This window comes from Sceloporus occidentalis, unplaced genomic scaffold, assembly GCF_023333645.1.
Source record: "Sceloporus occidentalis isolate IW3139 unplaced genomic scaffold, rSceOcc1.0.p SCAF_41, whole genome shotgun sequence".
NCBI lineage: Eukaryota > Metazoa > Chordata > Lepidosauria > Squamata > Phrynosomatidae > Sceloporus > Sceloporus occidentalis.
The window spans coordinates 3,196,373-3,219,216 of NW_028317021.1; the positions used below are offsets into that span (position 1 = coordinate 3,196,373).

At 42.2% G+C, this 22,844-nt stretch overlaps 1 protein-coding gene across 10 annotated transcripts in view; it reads left to right on the forward strand.

Moving 5' to 3' along the window:
• Positions 1 to 22,844, forward strand: part of ARVCF (ARVCF delta catenin family member) — a 602,431-nt gene that overhangs the window by 492,612 nt on the left and 86,975 nt on the right. For 6 of the 10 annotated variants that reach the window (XM_089490084.1, XM_089490092.1, XM_089490085.1 and 3 more), the window contains 3 exons: positions 8,175 to 8,292; positions 10,627 to 10,798; positions 20,300 to 20,317. In XM_089490084.1, the coding sequence (XP_089346210.1) occupies positions 8,175 to 8,292; positions 10,627 to 10,798; positions 20,300 to 20,317 (308 nt within the window). The remainder of the gene's footprint in view (positions 1 to 8,174; positions 8,293 to 10,626; positions 10,799 to 20,299; positions 20,318 to 22,844) is intronic. The other 4 variants (XM_089490088.1, XM_089490089.1, XM_089490091.1 and 1 more) reach the window with 1 other exon arrangement.

The window sequence follows — 22,844 nt, forward strand, 5'->3', positions numbered from 1 at the left end:
TTTTCATTGCAATTGTGTCACCCTTCCAGCTTTAAATAAAAATGTCCACTTTTTATTAAAAGCTATTGGAAGGTGGGACTCTTAACTGTTATTATGGCGATTGCTTCAAGGAGTCTGTCCAGAGCTTTTCAGCTCCTAAATTTCCCTTTCCATAAAGGCTTGGCTTTTTCATTTGATCTCATAGCCAAGGTCCCTGATTCTAGTATCGTCCAGGATGGAGAAAGTGTGGCCCCACATTGACTACATGTACTTAGTCAATGGGAGAAGGAACTGCCGTATAGATATATAAAGTGACCTCATATATAAGTCGAGGGCAGGTTTTGTGGCAAACTTATGCATTTTCTTATGACTCTTGGATAAGTCAAGGGTAAAAAATAGGGGCATGCAACAAAGAATCTAAATGATGGATCTGAAGTAAAACAGTGCCAAAGAACCTACAAAATTATGGCAGGCATAACTATTTTGGTTCACACTAAAGTCTGGATAGAAGAGAGAGTAGAGGGAGGTCAGTGCTTCCAGGACAGATTGCACTCTGCCTTTTTAATAAGAGTCAAAGTATAGTATTTACATTGACCCATGGATAAGTCGACTTAGGTTTTTGGGGTCAATTTTTTGACTAAAATTTCTAGACTTATGCATGAGTATATACAGTAAATGCTGTGACACTGATTATCTCATTGTCAATTTGGCAATACCATTCTCAGTAGTCAATATCATATTAAAGTCAGTATAAGTACCAGTATATTTAAGGTTCATCTGTACCGAAATATCATTAGCATTGTTGTCCTCAGTTGGTATAGTTGATTTTATTTGTTAATAACGATGATGGGAGATTTATTTCTTAATAATAGAATTCTTTTTGTTTGAATGCTAACTAACCAAATATTAATGCCCAAAGCGCCACCCCTTTCGCTTAGCTTAGGCCATGCTTGTTGGCCCTATGATCCTTGAACACTTGCCCAACCCTGGCCTTGTAGAGATTACCCACCCCTAGTGAGATTCAGCGTTGTGTAGTGGTTTGAGCATTGGACTAGGGCTCTGGAGATCAGGGTTTGATTCCCCGCTTGACCATGGAAACCCAGTGGGAGACCTGGGGCAAGTCATACATTCTGTTAGAACCGTAGACTCTCACACTGATGAACAGGTAGCCAGTCTTCATAAAATCAAAGAAAAGGCTTTTATTACAGACATCAACAACAGAAGTTAGCAGCAATGCATTTCGGTCAGAACTAAAGTCCACGCCTATCTCACAACAATATGAATGCAGTCAAACTAGCTAGCACTGCCCCTGCTTTTGCTGTGCATTCCATCCCATCCCATCGTGATTGTTGAACAGTTCCCCGTTTCTTGCCAAAATGTATCCATTCTTTACTGAATTCTGCTCAGCCAGGAAAATACCTCCTGCACATTCCGCAATTCTATCTCAGCCCACCAAATCCGAACAGTTCAACCCCTGGAATACTCGCCCCACCTTGCTGTCATCCACACATCTTCAACAGCTTAAAAGAACTTTACAGAAATGTATTCACCAATGCAATAACATTGTTGTGAACCTAACCTCCGATAAAACTAATTGGGAATAAGCATTATGTCAGCATGAATCATGACAATCGTATAAATGTCTTAACCAAAGAATATAAATTGTAACTTAACCATCTTGCAACCATACTATAACACTCTAGTCATAACCCTTGGCTACTGTAGTTCCTATCAGTCCAGTTATAGTGCACTATAAGCTAATCGTATATAATTCAAACGCCTGGTTCTCCCAACATGGCCAAAAACATGACAGGAAAACCCTTTAATACTTATTTATTAATCTGTAGTATGTGCATCACTCTACTGTTGTGAGTTTGGCTGGATTGATAATCTGGAAGGGACCATCAAAAAACTATAGTAGAAGAACATTAATACAATTGTATGAGGAAAACTTAAAATTGTAGGCATTGGGTAGGGTTACATATATAAAGAAGGGATGGAAAAACAGTCTACAAAATTATGCATAGAAATAAACTTTTTCTTTTTTTAATTTATTTTTTATTATTGCTATTGTTACAGTAAAAAAAATTAAAATCTCATTCTTTTAGCATCATTTTCTCATCTATTACTTCCGAATGTTCCTGTATCCTATAAGGATTCTATTTTCTCTTATCACTTATATTCCCCCTTTTTCAAATGTAATCATACTCCTTACATCTCCAAGTAAAATTAATCCTAAAAGTGTACATTTTTTTAATCAATTTACCTTTATAAAGTATATTATTATTTTATTTTCTTATATCCCATCTTTCTCCCAATATAGGGACAGTACAGTATAGTGTAATACGGTATAATAACAGCTTTTTTAAAAAAGTTTTTTCCACACTTGGCAAAAATGCAAAGATTTTTTAATCTCCAAGTCTTTGCATTTTTCCATTTTTAGGACTTTTGTGAAAATTTTGTGATGCATTTTTGTGCAACAGTTTATAGTGTTGCTTATTTTTTTAAAAAAACACCCCAGTTTTTGTGCACAGTCTTAGTATTTTGCACAAATATGTATTTTGCACTATTTTCCCCCTAAAAATCCTGCAGAAACGGGAATGCGGGGGGGGGGGTTATTTATTTATTTATTTTGCGTTAAATAGGGGTGCAAAACTCAGAGCAGTTTGATAGTTTTCCCCTCCTATGGAGTGTCTCAGTATGTCAAGAAATTATTTTGGTCTGAGGGGAAGAAATTTTGCAAATGATCTTTACATCCCCAGTGCATGGAAATCCCATGGATGCATGGAAATTCCAAAGGATTTCTCTGCACTGGGGATGTCAAGAATATTCACAAAATTTATTCTCCAAAAGAGTTTCTTGACACATTGAGATGCTCCATAGGGCAGCAGGGGACACCTATGTGCTGGTCTATGGCCATAACAAAGATTCTGTTCTTTTTTATTCACTGCCACAAGATGAAGAATTGGACACCATCTTAGATGATTTAGAATGGAAGTTAAGCATAGCTGTAGAAGATTGTGCTATTGGTAGCTACTACTCCGCATGGCGATAGACTTCTTCCATGTTTGGAAACAGTTGATGGGGAGAATCAATAAAAGAAGGCTGTGGCTCTCATGTCTCACTCTAGGGCTTCCCAAGGGCCTCCTTTTGGCTGTTGTGGAAAATGGGATGCTGGACCTTATAGATCTCTGCCCTGAATCACCAGAACTCTCCTTCTGTTCTAGAGGAGAGCATCACTTGATGCCCTCTCCCCTTGCACTGAAAGAGTGAGCCAAGGGTTGCACATTGGCTGCCCACCTTGGAAATGCTTCCAAGCATGTGTGAATAACTACCTGGGCCTCTTTCCCACTACCTTTTAAACCAGATCGCTAATCGTGTTGAACCGGTTTAAATGACCCTGGTTGGCACTTGAACCGAATCGCTGAAACAATTTGAAGAGGGGCGCATGTGCTAGACCCATTTAACACGCATCATTTTGACACTGATTTTTTTCAGCATCTTTTTGGATAAATCAATTCCGCGCAAGTGTGAACCAGATGTGGATCAGAATCAATTTAAATTTGCCCTTTGGCCGACTGGAGCAGGTTGGAAGAGACCACAAGGACCATCCAGTCCATTTTGAATTGATTTATTCATCAATGTGAACCACGAGTGGGTTATTTTATTTTTATTTTGCAGCAAGAAAATGCAATCAGGGCAAATGTAGTTTGAACCATGCTCCGCTGCCGAACCAATCCACCAATTCGGATCGCAAAGCAATTTATTTGTAAGTGGGAATGCGGCCCTGATAAGGTTGGGTGTTGTATTACAACTCCCATCACTCTTAACCAAAATGCAGATGATCAGATTGGTAGTGGAAAACTTCTGAAGGGCGCTGGGGAGAGGAAGACTGCTCCATACTGACAGCATGCCTCTAACCTGTCTTTGAGGAATTTTCCACTACACTATAAGGCCTTTTTCTGCTCAGTGTAACTTTCTGTGTGCTATACCTCAAGATTAAACAGAAATATAAAGCAGCACTGTGGTTTCTTTCCTTTGATGTGCATCTCGAGAAGACGTTTCCATCTCAGTCCATGGGTTGTTGGCTCAGAGACAAGCGAGCCCCCTGAAGAAATGTTTAAAAGAACAAATGTTAAAAAGACATTTTTTCCCAGCTACTACGTGTCGGCAGAGCTCAAATGTTGAGCAGGTGCTGGCGCTCAGGTGGGAGGGCAGATTCCAAACAAAACCAACAACCCGTTGGGAGGTGGCTTCCAAGCAGGAAAACATACAACCCCATGTTAAGTCAAAGTCACTGTATTGGTATCTAGCATTGTTTCAGGAATTTGGCTGGCATGCTGTAGATGATGTTTTGCAGGAATGGCCATTGTTTCTATTAGCAATGATTTTGTTAATGATCGTTGTGTGGGAACTGTTAATATGTTATACTGATCATTAATGGGTTATTGATCTTGGAAGCTAAGCAAGGCCAGCCCTGGTTAGTACTTGGATGGGAGACCACCAACGAATCCAGATGCTGTAGGCTCTATTTCAAAGGAAGGAACTGGCAAAACCACCCCTGAGGATTCCTTGTCTAAGAAAACCCTACGAAACTCATGGGGTCACCATAAGATGACAGGCGAATTGAAGGCACACACACACACACACACACACACATTTAACATTGGTTTGAGATTTTAAAAATCAATTAAGTAAAAAAAATGGCATCAAATGGCAAAAAAATCCACATGTTTTCTCTGCAAAGTAGCTGTTGAAATAACTTGAAATAGCCCAACCCACTAAATTTGGGTATTTAATTATTTATATAAAATGTTTGAACTCATTCTTAATTTTTTAATGAAATTGTTTCCAAGCTCTTGTAACACTCTGAACACTGCTCCACCGATTCAGAAATTGAGACTGTCACATCTGTCACTGACTGAGTGTCCGTCCTTATCCTGGGTCCTCTTCCATCTCCTTATTCTTGCTTTTGAACAAGTGCCTTCACCTGTCCCAGGCGTGAGGGCAGAAACTTTAAAAAGGGAGCCATGCTATATTCTGGAACCTGAGTGTTGCCTATCAGTGGGTTAGGATGAGAAAGCTAATACTGCACAGGACAGGATCAAAATTCAAAATGACCTTAATAGATTAGAAAGCTGGGACAAAACTAACAAAATGAAATTCAACACGGAGAAATGTAAGGTACTGCACTTAGGGCGGAAAAATGAAATGCACAGATATAGGATGGGGGATACCTGGCTGAATGAAACTACATGTGAAAGGGATCTGGGAGTCCTAGGAGACCACAAGTTGAACACGATTCAACAGTGCGATGCAGTAGCTAAAAAGGCCAATGCGATTTTAGGCTGCATCAATAGATATAAATTCAAAGTATCTAGTATAGTGTCTAGATCAAGGGAATTAATTGTGCCGCTTTATTCTGCTCTGGTCAGGCCCCACCTGGAATACTGTGTCCAGTTCTGGACACCACAATTAAAAAAGGACATTGAGAAACTGGAGCGTGTCCAAAGGAGGGTGACTAAAATGGTGAAGGGCCTGGAAACCATGACCTATGAGGAATGACTTAGGGAGCTGGGGATGTTTAGCCTGGAGAAGAGACGGTTAAGGAGTGATATGATAGCCCTGTTTAAATATTTGAAGGGATGTCATACTGAGGAGGGAGCAAGCCTGTTTTCTGCTGCTCCAGAGACTAGGACATGAAGCAATGGATGCAAGCTACAGGAAAAGAGATTCCATCTAAATGTCAGGAGGAACTTCCTGACAGTAAGGACTGTTCGACAGTGGAACACATTCCCTTGGAGTGTAGTGGAGTTTCCTTCCTTAGAGGTCTTTAAGCAGAGGCTGGATGGCCATCTGTCAGGGATGCTTTGACTGAGAGTTCTTGCATGGCAGAATGGGGTTGGACTGAATGGCCCATGGGGTCTTTTCCAACTCTAGGATTCTATGAGGTTTATCACACTATACTCTTAACGAGCTATGATTCCAGTGTGACTCCTCTAGCTGCCTCCTGCTGCATGCTGGGATTGGCAGTTTTAAGAAGGGGTATTTAGAATTCTCAGGCAGAGAATTAAAACTTCCAATCCCAGAATGCAGCAGGAGGCAGCTAGAGGAGTCACACTGGAATCATAGCTCGTTAAGAGTATAGTGTGATAAACATCTATGATTCTATTAGTGATCTATTCCACCATGTATGAGAGCTAGCATGATGTGGTGGTTAGAGCTTTGGATTACTATTGGATCAGGTTTCAATTCCCCGCTCAGCCATGGTTTACTTTGGGCGATTCACACACTCTGCTCCCCAGAAAACTTTGCAATAGTTCACGTCATTATTATTATCATTACAATTTTTATTATTCTTATTGAGATTTATTTATAAAGCGCTGTAGATTTACATAGCACTGTACATACAATCAATAAAAATAAAATAAAAATAAAATAAAGATCTACCGGTGGTATACACTCTACAAAGAACAATAGAGTTTAATACATATATTACATTGGAAGCAATAAAATAGAAGGCACAGGTTAAAAAACATATGTTTTTAGCCACAAGTTGGAAACTACTTGGAGACATACAAGAACAACAGTGTTACCATGTAGTTTACTTCATGGTAACCTGTCAGCTATGTCTTGCAATAATGCTGTATTCCACAAAGTACAGTAACATCCAGAATCTACAGAACAGCAATACAGTCGCTCCTCCATTTTCGTGGACCTGAAGTCGGCGGTCTTGATTATTCATGGAGGCATGCGCCCATTCAATTCAATGGGGCTTGAATATATGCGTGTTTCCGTTTTCGGGGGGGGGGGGGGGGAGGTCCCAGTACAGATCCCTTGCAAGAAAGGACAGGCAACTATACTTTTATTGGGCCAACCAAAAGCAAAATAAACATTGCAAGCTATCAAGGCTCCACTGAGTTCTTCATCAGGTTATTAAAAATCATAAAGGAGTAAGAAAAATATGGTGATGTTAGTCACAAACCTGCATTCTGTCAAGATGTGGTGGTGGTGGTGGGCATTGTTGTTCTCTGTTAAGATGCAATGTTCTCTGCGTAACAAAGGGGCCTATAGCTTGACAAAGGACAGAGCCAACCTGGACGTCAAAAAAGGTATCTTTTTGTGTTGCTAATGGAATTTAAGAGCCCATACAAACAGGCCAAAATAAAGCTGCTTCGGGACACTTTGGAGGTATGCTGTTTAAATGATGCATGCGTCCCAAGAGTCCAAAGGCCACGCGAAAGCCACGCTCCAGTCCTAAGGACTGGACCACAGCTTTGGCGCAGCTTCTGGCCTCTTAGGATGCATGCATCATTTAAAATAGCATACCTCCAAAGTGACCCAAAGCAGCTTTATTTTGGCCTGTCTGTTCAGGCCCTATATTTTATTTCCTGGACCTTATGATTCTTTGTCTCCAAGAACCCACGTGGCCAGGCAGAGGAGTGGCCTGCTTGCATGGATATCCCTCCATACCATCTTGACTGAGAAATGTGACTAACATCCTCATATTTTTCTTTCTCCTGCATGATTGTTAACACTGTGACATGATGAAGAAGCCAATGGAGCTTCAGAAGCTTGCAACACATATTTGGTGCTTTTTGGTCAGCCCAATAAAGGTATCGCTGTTTTGTAGATGTTGAATATTATTGTACGTTGCTATTGTACTTTGCAGCACAGCTACCCCTGGATACGTTTACTGTATAAGGAGTTTCCTATTGTTTGGGATGGAAAGAGTATCTCTCCGAAGGAGTATGTTCCACTCTCAAACAGCACTTACTGTCAGGACCTTCCTAATGTTGAGGTGGAATAGTGTTTGAGAACTGCACAGTTTTCAAAGACTTAGTCTCCACAGGAATAAAATTGCTAAAATTATCCATTGCTTCCCTTGAGAAGGAAATTAGTGAAGATTTACATCCCTAGCTATTATACCTGTTTGACAGGTGAAGGGGAACTCTGAAGTTCACAGGCAGAAAACAGCCTGACCTCCCTTAGTACTCTGGAGTGAGTGTTGAATCTCTGTTTTTCCTGGAACACTTCAGCTGCCATGCTGTGGTGGGTCTCAAAATGATCGGTTTCATATGTTATTTAATTCAGGATCATTAGATTCCTAATGACCATGATGGCTGCATAAGGGAAGCGTGCTTAAATGGCTGTGAGCATTATGACGTTAATGTTTCCCTACCTTTTTTTTGCAGGAACGTCAGTTCGGATGGCGCTGAAGCCCGCAGAAGACTCCGGGAATGTGAAGGCTTGGTGGATGCCCTCCTCCATGCTCTGCAGTCTGCAGTGGGCAAGAAGGACACTGATAACAAGGTGACTGATAGTCTCCCATTATTGGAAATTAACATGATGGGTATCTCAGGAAGAATGTTAGAGCACCTGAAAAGGTGCAAAAAAAGATCAACCAAATGGATCAAGAGAGTGGAACAATTTCCCTATTTAAACATTTCCAACAGGGTACAATTCAGAGACCTAGCCAGATTGGTCTGGAATATCAGCAAGCAAAGGCACCTTGTAGCATCTTTCAGACTAACTGAGCAGAGGACGTTGTAGCATAAGTTTTTGTAAACTTGGGCCTGGTACAGAGTGGTACTATGCGCCGGCCTGGGGCTGAAATTAGGGCTCGGGAGAGTGGAGCATCTGCACACTCCACAGCCCTACTGCGCTGTCTGGGTGCAATCTTGGCGCACGTGCGTCCAAATGGTGTGTGCTCCGATGACATGCCTCGTACGCCATGTCCAAATGGCGCAGTGCATTAGGGCGTCATCATGGCATGTGAGCACACCAATGGCGCCCATTCTGCAGCGCAAAAATAAGCCCCTTTTCAGGCTGTGGCGCGTGGTTGACACGGTCTGCTTCAAGGGCAGAAAGGGACGGCGTCTCGCCACCCCTTCCTGCCCATCTGTCAAAGCCTTTGGTCTACTTTCTCAGATGCATGGATATGCCCTTCCAAGAGTATGCCTCTAAATATGAGTTGGTGAGGACCGTGAGCAGAAGGGGAGTATGTGCCCTCGTGCCCACTTGGGGCCTTCCCACTTGGGCATATGTCTGACCACTATGAGTATAGTGGACTAAAAAGCCCTTTGGTCTCATCCAGCTTGGCTCTCCTTATGGAGGTTTTACCATACATGATTTTGTGTATATGTGAGTATCGGTATTGGACATTGACTTGGAAATTTCTTCCCTCTTGAGAGATGGTTGGATTTGCAGATGTTCAGAAGACATCCAGACCTTCCAGAGAGGGTAGAAACCATGTGGTCTTCTGGATGTTGCTGGGTTGCAATTTCCCCGTGTCTCTCATCATTGGCTATTCAAGCTGTTGGAAATTGCAGTTCAGCCACATCTGAAGGCACCACACGATTCTCTGTCCTGTTCTAGAGGAAATCACCTGCATCAAACTGCATTAATTCTGCAGTGTGGCAGCAGCCCAAGTGTCATCCTAGCTCTGGTCAATTCTGGATATTTTGGTCGTGTCATTATGTTTATTTTTCGTAAAATTAACTTTAAGAGCTGCGCTGTACAGGGTGATGTGGAGGGGGGTGGGTGGACAACCCATTTCCAGCAGCCCTACCATATTGGCCTTAGAGGCTACTGTCGACGTTTCTTGACTCCTGACAAGCCCCTGATGGATTATCCTGTTCCATGGTCTCAGGCAGTGGTCTTTCTGCCACCTGGGACTCATTAGCTGGAGATTGAACCCAGGGGGCCTCATGCATACAAAGTATGTTTTCTTTCACTGAGCTGCTGCGAAAGAAAAGAACAGTAAGCCCAAAAGAAAATGTTTTCCACCAGCTACTTTAAAAATGCCAGCTGCTTTCTTTGATGGGTTTTTACTCATTAACAGGAAGGACCGTGGCTCAGGAGTATATATGGCACATGCCTTGCATACGGAAGGTCCCAAGTTCATGTCTTAGCATCTCCAGTTCAAAAGACCAGGCAGCAGGTGACGGGAAAGACACTTCGCTGGAAGACCCAGAGAAATGGTGTCAGTCAGGATAGACAGTTCTGAGCTCGTGTGAAGTGGCTTCCAGTGTCCCTAAAAAAAAAAAAAAAAACTTGCAGAGGGAACCAGATTAATCCCAAGTGGGATCATATGCTGCATATGTTGTAGCTCAGTGATGATTATCACCCAATGCTCTATTCTACATGCCTTGCCTTTTAATGGTGCAAATCTGTCACCAGTTATATTACGTACCGTATATACTTGACTATAAGTCAACCTCATATATAAATCAAGGACAGATTTTGGGACCAAAATTATAGATTTTGATATGACCTGTGGATAAGTCGAAGGTAACACCTAGAGGCATGTAATGAAAGATCGAAAGCAAAGGGAAGCAATATCAAGGAACTTACAAAATTCCAGCAGACATAACTGCTTGTGCTCACAGTAAAGGTTGGATGGATAACAGAATAAAAGGGAATCAGTGCTTCCAGGACGGATTATGCTCTTGCCTTTCACCATGGGATTGTTCCTTTTTAAATAAGAGTTAAAGTACAGGACTTACATTTAACCATGGAGAAGTCGATCCAGGTATTTGGGGTCAATTTTTTGACTAAAATTTCTAGACTTATACATGAGTATGTACAGTAATTGTTTTCTCATTTTTCTTTTCCTCTTTCTTTACTCTAACCACCATACCATAGTCTGTAGAGAACTGTGTGTGCATCATGAGGAACCTCTCATACCATGTCCACAAGGAGGTACCAGGAGCAGACAAGTACCAGGAGCTAGAAGCCAGCCACCCTGGAAGCCTGGGGGGGACTCACAAGAAGAAGAAAGATGACGCGGGTTGCTTTGGTGGCAAGAAAGCCAAAGGTACGTGTCTTGTGGCAACCTCCAAAGCAAATGAGGCAATTGATGCTTTTTGCAGACACATCAACTTTTTCAAGAATCAAGTTTGACTTAGATGTTAGTGCCAGGATCTCTCTGTTTCTGGGTATCTGCTCTGTGAGATGTTTGTTCAACTTTGGGATTCTCAGTTTATTTTGCAAGAGCAAGACCATGTAAAGTAGTCCCTGTGTACTTAATGGTCAAAATTCAGGTGTATCTATAATACACAGTTATAGAACTTTGCTACCACTTTGTTATGGCTCCATCTTATCTCCTCCGGCAGGTCATTCCACATTTTGAGGGCAGCAGACAAAAAGGTCCTCTGGGAAACTGTTGGCAGTCTAGTCCTGGATGGCTGGAGCAAACATTTCTGAGAGGAGCTGAACGTACAGGGCAGATTGTACAGGCGAAAGCAGTCCTGTAGGTAACCTGGACCCAAACTCTGTAGGCATTTAAAGATAATAACCAACACTTTGTACTTTGCCTAAAAACTAACTGGCAGCCAGTAGAGTGGTTTTAAGATCAGTGTAATGTGATCACTCCTGGATGTACCCATAATCAATTTAGCTGCCATACTTTGAACTAGTTGGAGCTTCCAGACTTGATACAAAGCTAGTTCAATGTAGAGCACATTGCAAAAGTGCAGCCTTGAGGTTACCAGTGTGTAAACTACCATCTTGAGGTCCTCTGATTCTAGGAAGGGGTGCAGTTGGTGTATCAGCTGAAGCTATTAGCAGGCACTCCTGACCATCGCATCTATTTGACATTTGAAGGGATGTGTCAAGGCTGTTTGTCCCCATAGCCAAATGCAGAATGATGACGTATCTGCCAAGACCTCTGGAGCATCCTGGCAGATCTTTGTGGATGATGGTCGTCCTGCATCTGGCCATGGGCACATAGACAGACATTTCTCTCATCCCCTGCTGCTTTCCAGCAGCCACAGAATGACCATGGAGTGGTGAGGTGCTATCACAGCAAAATGATGAATCCCTGTGGTGCGGAGAGAGGAGCTGTAGCATAGCTCCGCCCATGAAACTTTTATGCCATACTCAGTGTTGTCAGAGCTCAGCTGCAAGGGTTACAGTGTATATGCTAGTTCTGTAATACTTGAAGCAGTGCTCAGTCTGGCCATATCTCACTGCTTGAAGAGTTACTGATATTCATTAATGCCAATGCACAGAATAGAAGGGGGGCAGAATGCAGTCTCTCCATTGCCACACGCATAAAGGAGCGCATGCCATCCAGATCACAAGCAGACACTTGGAGGGATCAGAGGCCCCTCACCAAGGTGCCTGCAGAACAGGGAGTTGTGAACCAAGCTGTACCTGTTTGATGTAGTTGAGGAGATGCTGTGCACTTGAGACCCTTTGATCTTTGCCTTGTTCAGATGCATAGAGCAAGCCACACAAGGGCATTTGTGAGGTATCAGAAGCCCAGGAATCAAAGGAACAGATACATCCCATGGAGAATTGGTTAATCAATGGTTATTGCACATTATAGTTAAGTGCACAGTATAGTTCAGGTTCAGAGGCAGTGCAGCAGGGGTGTGGGAACTTCGTGGAATGGGTTGTCATGTGGAGAAGCAACTGCATTTGTCCTATACTGCAAGAAGTGCAGTCCATTGTATACGCCAGTTCCTTGGATTGAAAATATTTCCTTTTTCTTTTTCAAGTTCTCATGTGGAAAAATAGAAGTTCCACTCAAAACATATAAAATGAAGTTTGTGCCTAGGTGGAGCTTCCAAAGGCCAACCGCCTGGACGCCTTCACTTGTCAGCACAGGGCCTTCTTTCCACATATCTGATGGTTACACTTGTATGGAGAAGCAGCATGATGTAGTGGTTTGAGTGTTGGGCTAGGACTCTGGAGACCAAGGTTTGCATCCCAACTCAGCCATGGAAACTCACTGGGTGACCTTGGGCAAGTCACACTCTCTCAGCCTCCAAAGGAACACAAAGGCAAACTAACCTTGCCAAGAACACACCATGATAGGTTTGCCATACGGTAACCATAAATCAGAAGTGAATTGAGGGTACAGAACAACAACAAGAACAACAACAGCAACATAAAGGAGGTAGATTTAATTAGTTAAATATTTGATCTGCAGCTGGAAGAAAGACTCTCCAAAAAAGAGAACCCAATTAATGGATAGTGTCCCTCATTCATAGAATTGTAGAATCTTAGAGTTGGGAGGGACCACAAGGGCCATCTAGCTCAGTTCCCTGCCATGCAGGAATACACAACTAAAGTTTTTGAGCAGTTTCAGAGCTCCCCAGCCTCAAGATTTTTTTAAATAAAAATGTTAAATCTGAGCTGCAGAGCTCCACAACTGCACAACAAAAGTTGGGAAAACAATAGAGAAAGACATGCCAGGGAAGAAGGGAGGGTGAAGTTAAGGGATGGGAAGGGAGCGCAGTGAGGGTGGCAACCCCCAGTTGCGCGAAAGACACAATGTGATGATGGCTGCAATAACAGCAGTAAGTTGTTATTTTATTTTTTTAGTGCTATTGCAGTGCGAAAGGGGCTGGTGTGATAAAGCCCGGCCTAAAGCATGCCTGCAAGATGCCCATCCAACCTCTGTTTAAAGACCATCATCAGCATCCTCTAAGGTGATCTATTCCACTATCGAACAGCTCCTTCTTTGGAGCATTTTCAACAGAGGCTGGATGGCCATCTGTCAGGGGTGCTTTGGTTGTGTATTCCTATGTGGCAGAAGGAGGTTGGATTGGATGGCTCTTGAGGTCTCTTCGAGCACTATGATTCTATGATTCTTAGGAGTTTATCACACGGGGGACAATTGGAAGTATAAACGGTGATTAACCTTTGATAATCCTGTAGTTGTGCAAATGGTTTTCCCACGATGTCGTGTTCAAAGTGATATTATCCCATGAATAACCCGTTATCGTGAAATTTACGCTAATGGTTTTCACACAACGTTGAGGTAACGCGTGATTAAAGTGCCATTAACCCATGAATAACCAGGCAAGAAACAACAGCAAATCATTCACTGGATTTTTCTGTGAATGACTTTTTGCTGTTCATTGCCTGGTTATTCCCTGGTTATTCACAGCTTAACGGCTCTTGTATTAATCTCATTGTAATAGCGTTTTGATGTCAGTTGTGTGATTTTCTTGGTTTAATCACTGTTTAAAGTCCCAGTTCCCCCAGTGTGATAAACTCCTTACTATAAAAAAGGTCTTCCTAATGTTCAGGTGAAATCTCTTTTCTTGTAATGTGAATCTATTGGTTTCTGTTTATGTTCTGATCTCTGGAGTAGCAGAAAACAAATTGGAACCATCTTCTAAAAGACATGTCTTCAAATATTTAAAAATAGCTATCCTGTCATTTCTCAGCCTCCTCTTCTCTGTATTAAACGTATCCAGCTCCCTAAGTTGTTCCTCGTAAGGCTGGGTTTCCAGACCTTTGTCCATTTTGGCTGCCTACATGTGTTTATTCGGAACCAACTCTTAGGAGTTTATCACATGAAGGAGATTGGGAGTTTGTCCCTTGAATATCCCAGAAATATCGCTTAATTACATGAACCGATTTCACATGACATCGCACAAAACCCGCCATTAAAGTGGTCACAAGGAAGCATTAAAGCGTGTCTTTTTTACTTTTGGGATTTCAATGAGAATGCATTTCCGATATCACTTTATTTGTGCAATTGCATGTGATAATCATTTGTACAATTACCTGCCATTTTTGGTTTATTTACAGGATGCCTTAAATGCGCTTTAATCTCTCTTTAATGCTGAAATTAGCCCCAGTGTGATAAACTCCTTAGAGTGCATTTACACTGTAGAAAACAATGCAGTTTGACACCACTCTAAGTGCTGTAGCGCCATCCTATGGAATCCTGGGGTTTTACAAGTTCTTTAGCTTTCTTGGCCAAAGTGTGCTGATGCCTCGCAAAACTATAGATCCAAGGATTCTGTTAAATGGAGCCATGGCTATTAAAGTGGTGTCAAACTGCATTATTTCTACAGTGCAGATGCACCCTTACTTCTGGGTGTAAGCAAGCATAGGATTGCACACTTTCTTTATTTAAAAGACTTCCATTTTGGTCTTCCAACCCTCTAGGGCACTCAAGGCAGCAAACAACATTATAATTGATGCCACAGAGAAACATCATTGAAAGTATAACTGTTTTGTTGAGTTTTTTTACATCACATAAAATTGTATTAGAGATGTATTTAAAAACAAAGTGACACATTTGCCTGGAGTTGCCCAACTAAAAGAAACAGTTGCAAAAGCGGTGGGAAATAGCAGCGAATTGTATACCTTTTCAGCTTGAGACATAGGCCAAGATGAGCATGGTTTCCATGCCAACTTTTCTGACCCTTGAATGCATGGCTTGAGAATGTTTGGCCCTCCAGATGTTGTTGGCATCAACTTCCATCAGCCCTTCCCAACCCAACCAATGGTAGGGGATTGTGGGAGCTAAAGTTTGCAACATCTGGAGACCCTAAGCATGATTTATGGCTTCAAGTGAACAGTGTCATCGTTGTACTTCATAAAAATCCTCTGAAAGCAAGGCTGCTTTTCTCTGGCAATCTCTGCAAACATGTGCTGTCTGTATTTGCTTTATATTTGATTCCATCACATTAAAAGAGACCATGTTGTTGTGGTTCAGTTTGTTTAAATTGTAAATGGTGATTTGTATTGTTGGTCACATTTGACCTCTCCCTCTTCAGCATGCGTGTTAAGAACACGTTGCACTGTGAAGGGGGATTGACTGGATGCCATCTTCTCCTTCTCCTATTTCTTCCTCTTTTTCTTCTTCTAAGGAGACTTATTTTTCCTTTCAAGAAGATCCTTACATGTTGCTGGGTTTGATTTTGCACGTTACCTTTGATAAATCTGGCTTCTAGATCAAATTACCGTATCTACTCGTGTTCAAGTCGACCCCATGTATAAGTCAAGGGAAGGTTTCGGGGTCAAAATCCTGGATTTTGATATGACCCGTGGATAAGTCAAGGGTAAAACTTAGAGGGGTATAAGGAAGGATGGAAAGGGGAAAATACCACTTCCATCCCTCCTTCTCCTTCTCTGGACCTCTCCCAACCAATTCCCAGCCACTGGAGGAGAGGTTTTAACGTTGGATTGAGAAAGGAAGAAAGTGGGTTTACATGGAGAGTTGTTTCCATAGGAAGCAACGTCTTGCAAAATGCACTGTAGACAGAAGCAAGTGGTTTAAATGGAGAGTTTTTTTCCAAAGAAAGCAAGATCTTGCAAAAGGGACGGGAGAGATGGTTTTAAATGGAGGGTTTTTTTGATAGGAAGCCAAGGCTTGCAAAACAGACCAGACAGAGAAGCAAGTGGGTTTAAATGGAGATATTTTTCCATGGGAGGCCAGGGCTTGCAAAGCGGACCAGAGAAACAAGCAAGTGGATTTAAATGGAGGGGTTTGCCATAGGAAGCCAGGGCTTGCAAAACAGACCAGAGAGAGAAGCAAGTGGATTTAAATGGAGAGGTTTTTCCATAGGGAGCCAGGGCTTACAAAAAGGACCAGAGAGAGAAGCAAGTGGGTTTAAATGGAGGGTTTTTTCCATAGGAAGCCAGGGCTTGCAAAAAGAACCAGAGAGAGAAGCAAGTGGATTTAAATGGGGAGTTTTTCTGATAGGAAGCAAAGGCTTACAAAACAGACTGGAGGGGGAAGGAATTGGTGTTCAATGGAGATCGGGGCATCTGAAACAATTCTGGAACCACGGCTACATGCTGCTATTTGGGTTGGTTTTGTTAAACCTTGGAGCAGCAGTTGTGTCAGCTTCTGGTGTCTTCAGCCTGGAACCTTCTCCATCTCCTCTCTGGCTATTATGTGTTGTGAGCTGCATGTGACCAGCTCCAGGCATCCCTCTGATCCATTCCTCGGCAGTCTTGCAAGGCGCCCTCATGTTGATCGGCCCATAGCTTTCTGCACCATCATTGCTTCAACAATGATTGCTTCAAAAGTGTAGCCAAGTGTGCCTCACCATCTTTACAAAATGTCATTGTTTTTTAGTGTCATCACATAATTCAAATGGAGGGAGGTAATGGAAGGTTGCTTACTCAGAAGCTGGAAATATTATTGGTGTTTGGAATTTTTTTGCTTGTTTGTTTTGGGGTTTATTTTTTACTGCAGAGCTCTCAAAAAAAAAATTCTCAGTGCAGGAAAACATTGCCCAACAATTCGTCTCCCTACATAGAGCTAACGTTGAGGCTACAGCAGTGATTCCCAAACTTTGGTCCTCCGGGTGTTTTGGACTTCAGCTCCCAGACTTGGCCAACAGTCAGGAATTCTGGGAGCTGAATTCCAAAACACCTGGAGGATCAAAGTTTGGGAATCACTGGGATAGAGTGAGCTTGCTGGCCCATTATACCTTATAAACCTGCCCCCAACTGAGCATAGACATCTGCAAAGGGTTTAATAATAATAATAATAATAATAATAATAATAATAATAATAATAATAATAATATCTACCCCATCTCTCCAACAAGATTGAGGTGGCTTACATCAATAAAATCCATACAATACAATAGAATAAAATCCCACAATCCCCCTCCCTCCTTAACCTGAAATCATCAACAGTAAGTACAAACATAACAATAACTATAGTAAAATACAATTAAGATCATTAAAACGATTACTAAGACAAGAAATAGGACAGTCAATGGGATAGTCAATAGGATGGTCAGTAAAGGAAAGACTCTTTAAATGTTGTGGTTTGATTTCTTTTGTTGGTCGCTCCATCCTCCTCCAACTTGCTGCCCTCTAGTTATGTCAGACTACAACTCCCATCACCCAGTCAGCATTTTCCATACTAGCTGGTGATGATAGAAGCAATAGAGGGACGGGTAAAGAAAGGCTACGCCAGCTAGTCTTTGAGGTGCAACAAGACAGTCTGATGTTTTTATCAACAACGGATTAATACAATTATCCCATGCAAACACCAACAGTCTGTAGTTCAAGCAAAAGGGAGTGAGTATCGGAGATACTAGCAGGACCGGAGCGTTTGGGGAGAGGGTCACCACACCTGCAACTCAGTTGGTACAGTCCTAGCTCTTTGCACTGAACACTTCAGCCTTTGTAGATAAGGCAGGTGAATTCACCAAGTGAATTATGGGCCCATACAGACAGGCCAAAATAAAGCTGCTTCAGGTCACTTTGGAGCTATGCTGTTTAAATGACACACTCATCTTAAGAGGCCAGAAGCTGCGCCAAAGCTACGCTCCAGTCCTTATGACTTGAGCGTGGCTTTGGCGCAGCTTCTGGCCTCTTAGGACACATGCATCATTTAAACAGCATACCTCCAAAGTGACCCGAAGCAGCTTTATTTTGGCCTGTCTGTATGGGCTCCATGACACATTGTGGGATGTGGTGCCCCATACACCAGGGGCTACTGATGCATGAACATTGCCCATGTGTGGAAAAGGAGTTGAAAATAACTGTTTTGCTATCCTGTGTCATGTTACACTGGATGAGAAGGCACAATTATAAGCATTTATTTGATGTTTTCCAACCTACAAAGCGCTTTAATTCATATGCGCACAGAAAGGGATAGAACTGAAGTGAAGTGAAGAGGTCACAGGCACAAGTAATCCAGTCGCCTGGAATCTTTCCACACCTGTTTGCCAAGTGTTTGTTAAACAACAAAAGAGACAATATGGGAATATGATGTGCATTGTGTTTCTATCCAGATCTGGTCCCTGGAATGTGACAAGCTTTTAACCTAATCCATATTGAACAGGCTCACCACATTCCTTGCGTCAAGAATGAAATACAATACAGAGTTGCCTGTGCCTAATACCAACATATTTCTGTCCCTCTGTCACACCGTGGGCCTTCTTAAGCAGCTGCTTCATCACTTTGACCCTGGAGCCTTGGCCAACTGCAACTGCCTTGTGAACGGATATTGTTCTTGCAAAGCTCTAAGGCCACATAGTTCAACACAACTGTGTGAAAGAATGAGAAAGAAGCTGTAGTAGACTGGAAAGGATCTTGACACATTGGTGCATGTGTATCAGCTCAGGCTGCAGGTGAAGACTGAGATGAACGAATGCCCTTTCATGCAGAGATGCCAACATGCACAGAATGCCAGTGAGAAAACTAGGGTAGCATGCTTTCCCCTGACATACTGTGCCTTTATGGGCAGGGATTGCCTATAGAGCAATGTTCAGTCATATGAATCTGGAGCAGTGTAGTCCAGAAATAGACCTGCTGCTTCAGTGAGAACAGTGGCGTCACTAGCGTTGGTGTCACCTGCCATTAACCTCCTCCCATACCACACCATACAGAATCCTTAGTAATGTATCTGTAGTAATGTTACTCATAAATCATAATTCCCGTATATTGCTGAATGTAATGGCAATAGTTTTTTGTGGGTTTTTCGGGCTACATGGCCGTGTTCTATAAGACTTTATTCCTGATGTTTCGCCAGCATCTGTGGCTGGCATCTTCATATTTCTCCAAAGATGCCAGCCACAGATGCCAGCGAAATGTCAGGAACAAACTCTTCTAGAACACAGCCACGTAGCCCAAAAAACTCACAAAAAGCTATGGATGCCGGCCATGAAAGCCTTCAGCTTTGTAATGGCAGTAGTTGTGACATAAACGAATAGCAACATTAAAATTACTGGTATACCCTTAAATTGCAATATCATAAGCACAGCCTAAATGTATTTATGTTTGCTTAGTTTCGTGGTGTTTTTAAAGCAAATTTTAAAGGAGAAAATTTTAAAAAACCCTGAGACCTCTCCTTTCTCCACCCAGTGAGCCTCATCCCACTCATGCCTTCTCTTCTACAGAGCTCTAGGGTTTTAATGGCATGCAAGTGACTGCCATGGTCCATTTCTGCCAAAAGGCAGACACTTGAGGACCAGCGGTGTCAGCCTGGTGCAGCCCTACTTCCCGCACCTCCTTAGTGCAAACTGAGAGTAAGTAACCGTGAACAAATTACTGCTATTAAATCTCAAATTTATTTTAATTCTGTAAAAGGAGATAGCGATACCCATGACCCACAAAAGGACAAGAATTTCTGTTGTGGAACCCCTATTGCGCTGAATGGTGATGAGCAAAGGCGTATTTTGTGGACTGCACCCTTAGTTGTTGAATACTGATGATCAAGTTTGGTTTTTCGCTCTCATTTCTTTTGGCTCACGGCCACTGCTTAAATCATTGCAAAGCCTCCCAGCATCGGAAGCCAGCCTTTTCCTCCCACTGCCACCATCCCTGAGCTCTCTTTGATATGTTGATGCCCGGCCAAATCAAACAGTGTCAAGAACTGTAAGGGTGCCCTGTTCTCTTGGCAGGGGATGAAAGCAGGGGTGTCTCATCCCCAGGAAATCCACAGGTGCTTCTTGCCTGTAGCTCTTTGGGTTTTAACTGTTCTGCCAAAAAGCAAAAACAAAAAACTGCTTCTAGTGTGATTGTGTTCATATGTTTCTTCTTCCTTTTGAAACCCTTTTATTTGTTCTTTTCTTTTGGCTGCTTTTCTGGTTATTAGAGGAGTGGTTCAATCAAGGTGAGTCTCTTTTGAATTATTTCCTTTTTCACATTTTCTTCCCTGCCATTGCGACACTTTCACCTTCCTCCTCTTTGGGATATACAAAAGGAAACTAGAGGGGAAGAAAAAGACAGTGAATGGCTCCCTTGTCCTGCCCATCCCTGTACTCAAACTGCGTTGGTTCTGTTATGCTCTTCTCTGTGCATTGGACTTCCATATCTTACAAGTTGCTGTGTGTGAGCCCTGGCTAATTTTGGGGTCCTTAGTTTGCTTTGAGTTTGCTTAAAGGAGAGTAAAGAGGCATCACTCTCTAACTTTGTGCATCCCCTGAGAAGTGTGGTAAGAGTCATGCTGCTGCTTCTTCTTGTGCTTCTGGAGTGGCTGGGAAGGAAGAATTCTTGCATCTAATAATAATAATAATAATAATAATAATAATTTTTATCTGTATGTCCTGCCTCTTCCAAAGATCGAAGCGGGATTACATTATTAAAATCATACAATGCAATTGAACAGTCAATAAAATACTAATACTGAATTATACATCCCTATTAGTTCCTTAAAATCTCCAATCATCAATTCATATACCATCATACTTAGAGATGTACTGCCATGCAAGGATTGCTTCGCTGTTCCCTTTTCTGTGGATTTCCTTTTCATATATTGGCCTAAATGTGCAAGAAGGTGAACTTCAGTTTACTTGCATTTTCTCTTTCCATGTTTCTATTTAACGCTAAAACACTGAGAAGGTGTATGTCTTATTATAGTGGGCCCTTGCTATCCGCTGGGGTTTGATTCTAGTACCCCCCCCCCCCCCATAACAAAATCCATGGATGGTCATTAAATTCAGTGGCATAGTAAAATGGTATCCCTTATATAAAATGGAAAATCAAGGTTTGCTATTTGGAATTTATACTTTTTTGGAATGTTTTCAAGCAGTGGATGCTTGAATCCGTGGATAAAAAAATCTGTGGATAAGGAGGGCTGACTCTACTGCTATGTGTACTCTTTGTCTTTGTGCACTAAAGTCAGCATACCCAGTTTTCAAATTATAGAACAGGAATAATAGGAGTCAGTTGTGGTGGCTTAGTGGTTAAGACGCCAATTTTGATGATCAGAAGATCTGAAGGTTGGCAGTTTGAGGCCCGAGTGCTGCATGATGGGGTGAGCTCCCCTCACTAGTCCCAGCTTCTGCCAATCTAGCAGTTTGAAAGCATGCAAATGCAAGTAGATAAATAGGTACTACTTTGGTTGGAAGGTAACAGTGTTGGATGCAGTCATGCTGGCCACAAGATCACAGAGTCATCTTCGGACAACACTGGTTCTTCAGCTTAGTAACAGAGATGCGCACCACCTCCTACAGTCAGTTATCTTTATCTTTAGTAGTTTATTATTTATTTTACCTCCAGAATTTTATTCTAATTTTCTCACAATGTCATATATAGTTCTCTTTACGCACGCACACACAGAGAGAAAGAGTCCTTACGACACCCTTGTAAAATTGCTTTGGCTGAAAGAGAGAGACAAAGACAACCTAATGTCAAAATCAAGCTACATGAGGATGCTGCTCATATTGCATTGGCAGTGGTGGTTACTGGTGCGCCCAGTAGCCAAATGTGTAAATTGGACATGTTTGTTTTGTTGGCTGCTGTGTCCTCATATGGTGGAGGCCTGGTAGCCTGTGCTGGAAAACACAACCATGCTCAGGCTTAGCACTTCTAACTCTGGAAACCAAAATGGGGAGCAACCTGTGACAAAAAGACGATAACCCCATAAAATGAAGCATATTGTCTATGCCTTTTTTTTAAAAAAAAAAAAAAGTTAAAACTATCACATAGACCACTGAGTGTACATTTTGATGTGCACTCTCACCACATGGCTAATGTAGGCAGGTGGGTTTTCTGTTTTGATCTTAGAGGACCATTACCAGCTATCTTGCACCAGATGGAACTGTAGGTCCCTCTAGCTCAGTTCTGTCTATTCTGACTCTACTACAGACCCTCTAGACCAGTGGTTCCCAAACTTTGGTCCTCCAGGTGTTTTGGACTTCAGCTTCCAGAATTCCTGATTGTTAGCCAAGCTGGCTGGGTCTTCTGGACATTGAAGTCCAAAACACCTGGAGAACCAAGTTTGGGAATCGCTGCTCTAGACTTTCCAAGAGGGCTCCTGGTCATCGCCCAGTAGCTGGTCTTTTCGAACCAGAAATGCCTGGGGCTTTCTGTCTGCAAAGCTTGTTATCAGCTCATTTAGCTGCAGCCCTGGTGCACTAAAACAGAGATTGAAGCAAACCAGCCTTAAGAGGCTGCATGGCAATATATTCAGCAGGAATTATTTCAAGCGCAGTAGATAAAAAGCTTCAGTCTCTTGGAGAGGAGGCTTGCAAAACTCTGTTGGCGTGTTGAGCTTCCTTGTTTCCTTTTTGCCTCCCCATCCCAACCTTCTTTCTTTTTGTTTCTTGTCTCTTTAGATTGTAAATCTGTGGGTAGACACTGTATTCTCTCTGAAAGCTTCTCTAGGAACATTTCTGTGTGAAGAGTGGGTTATACAA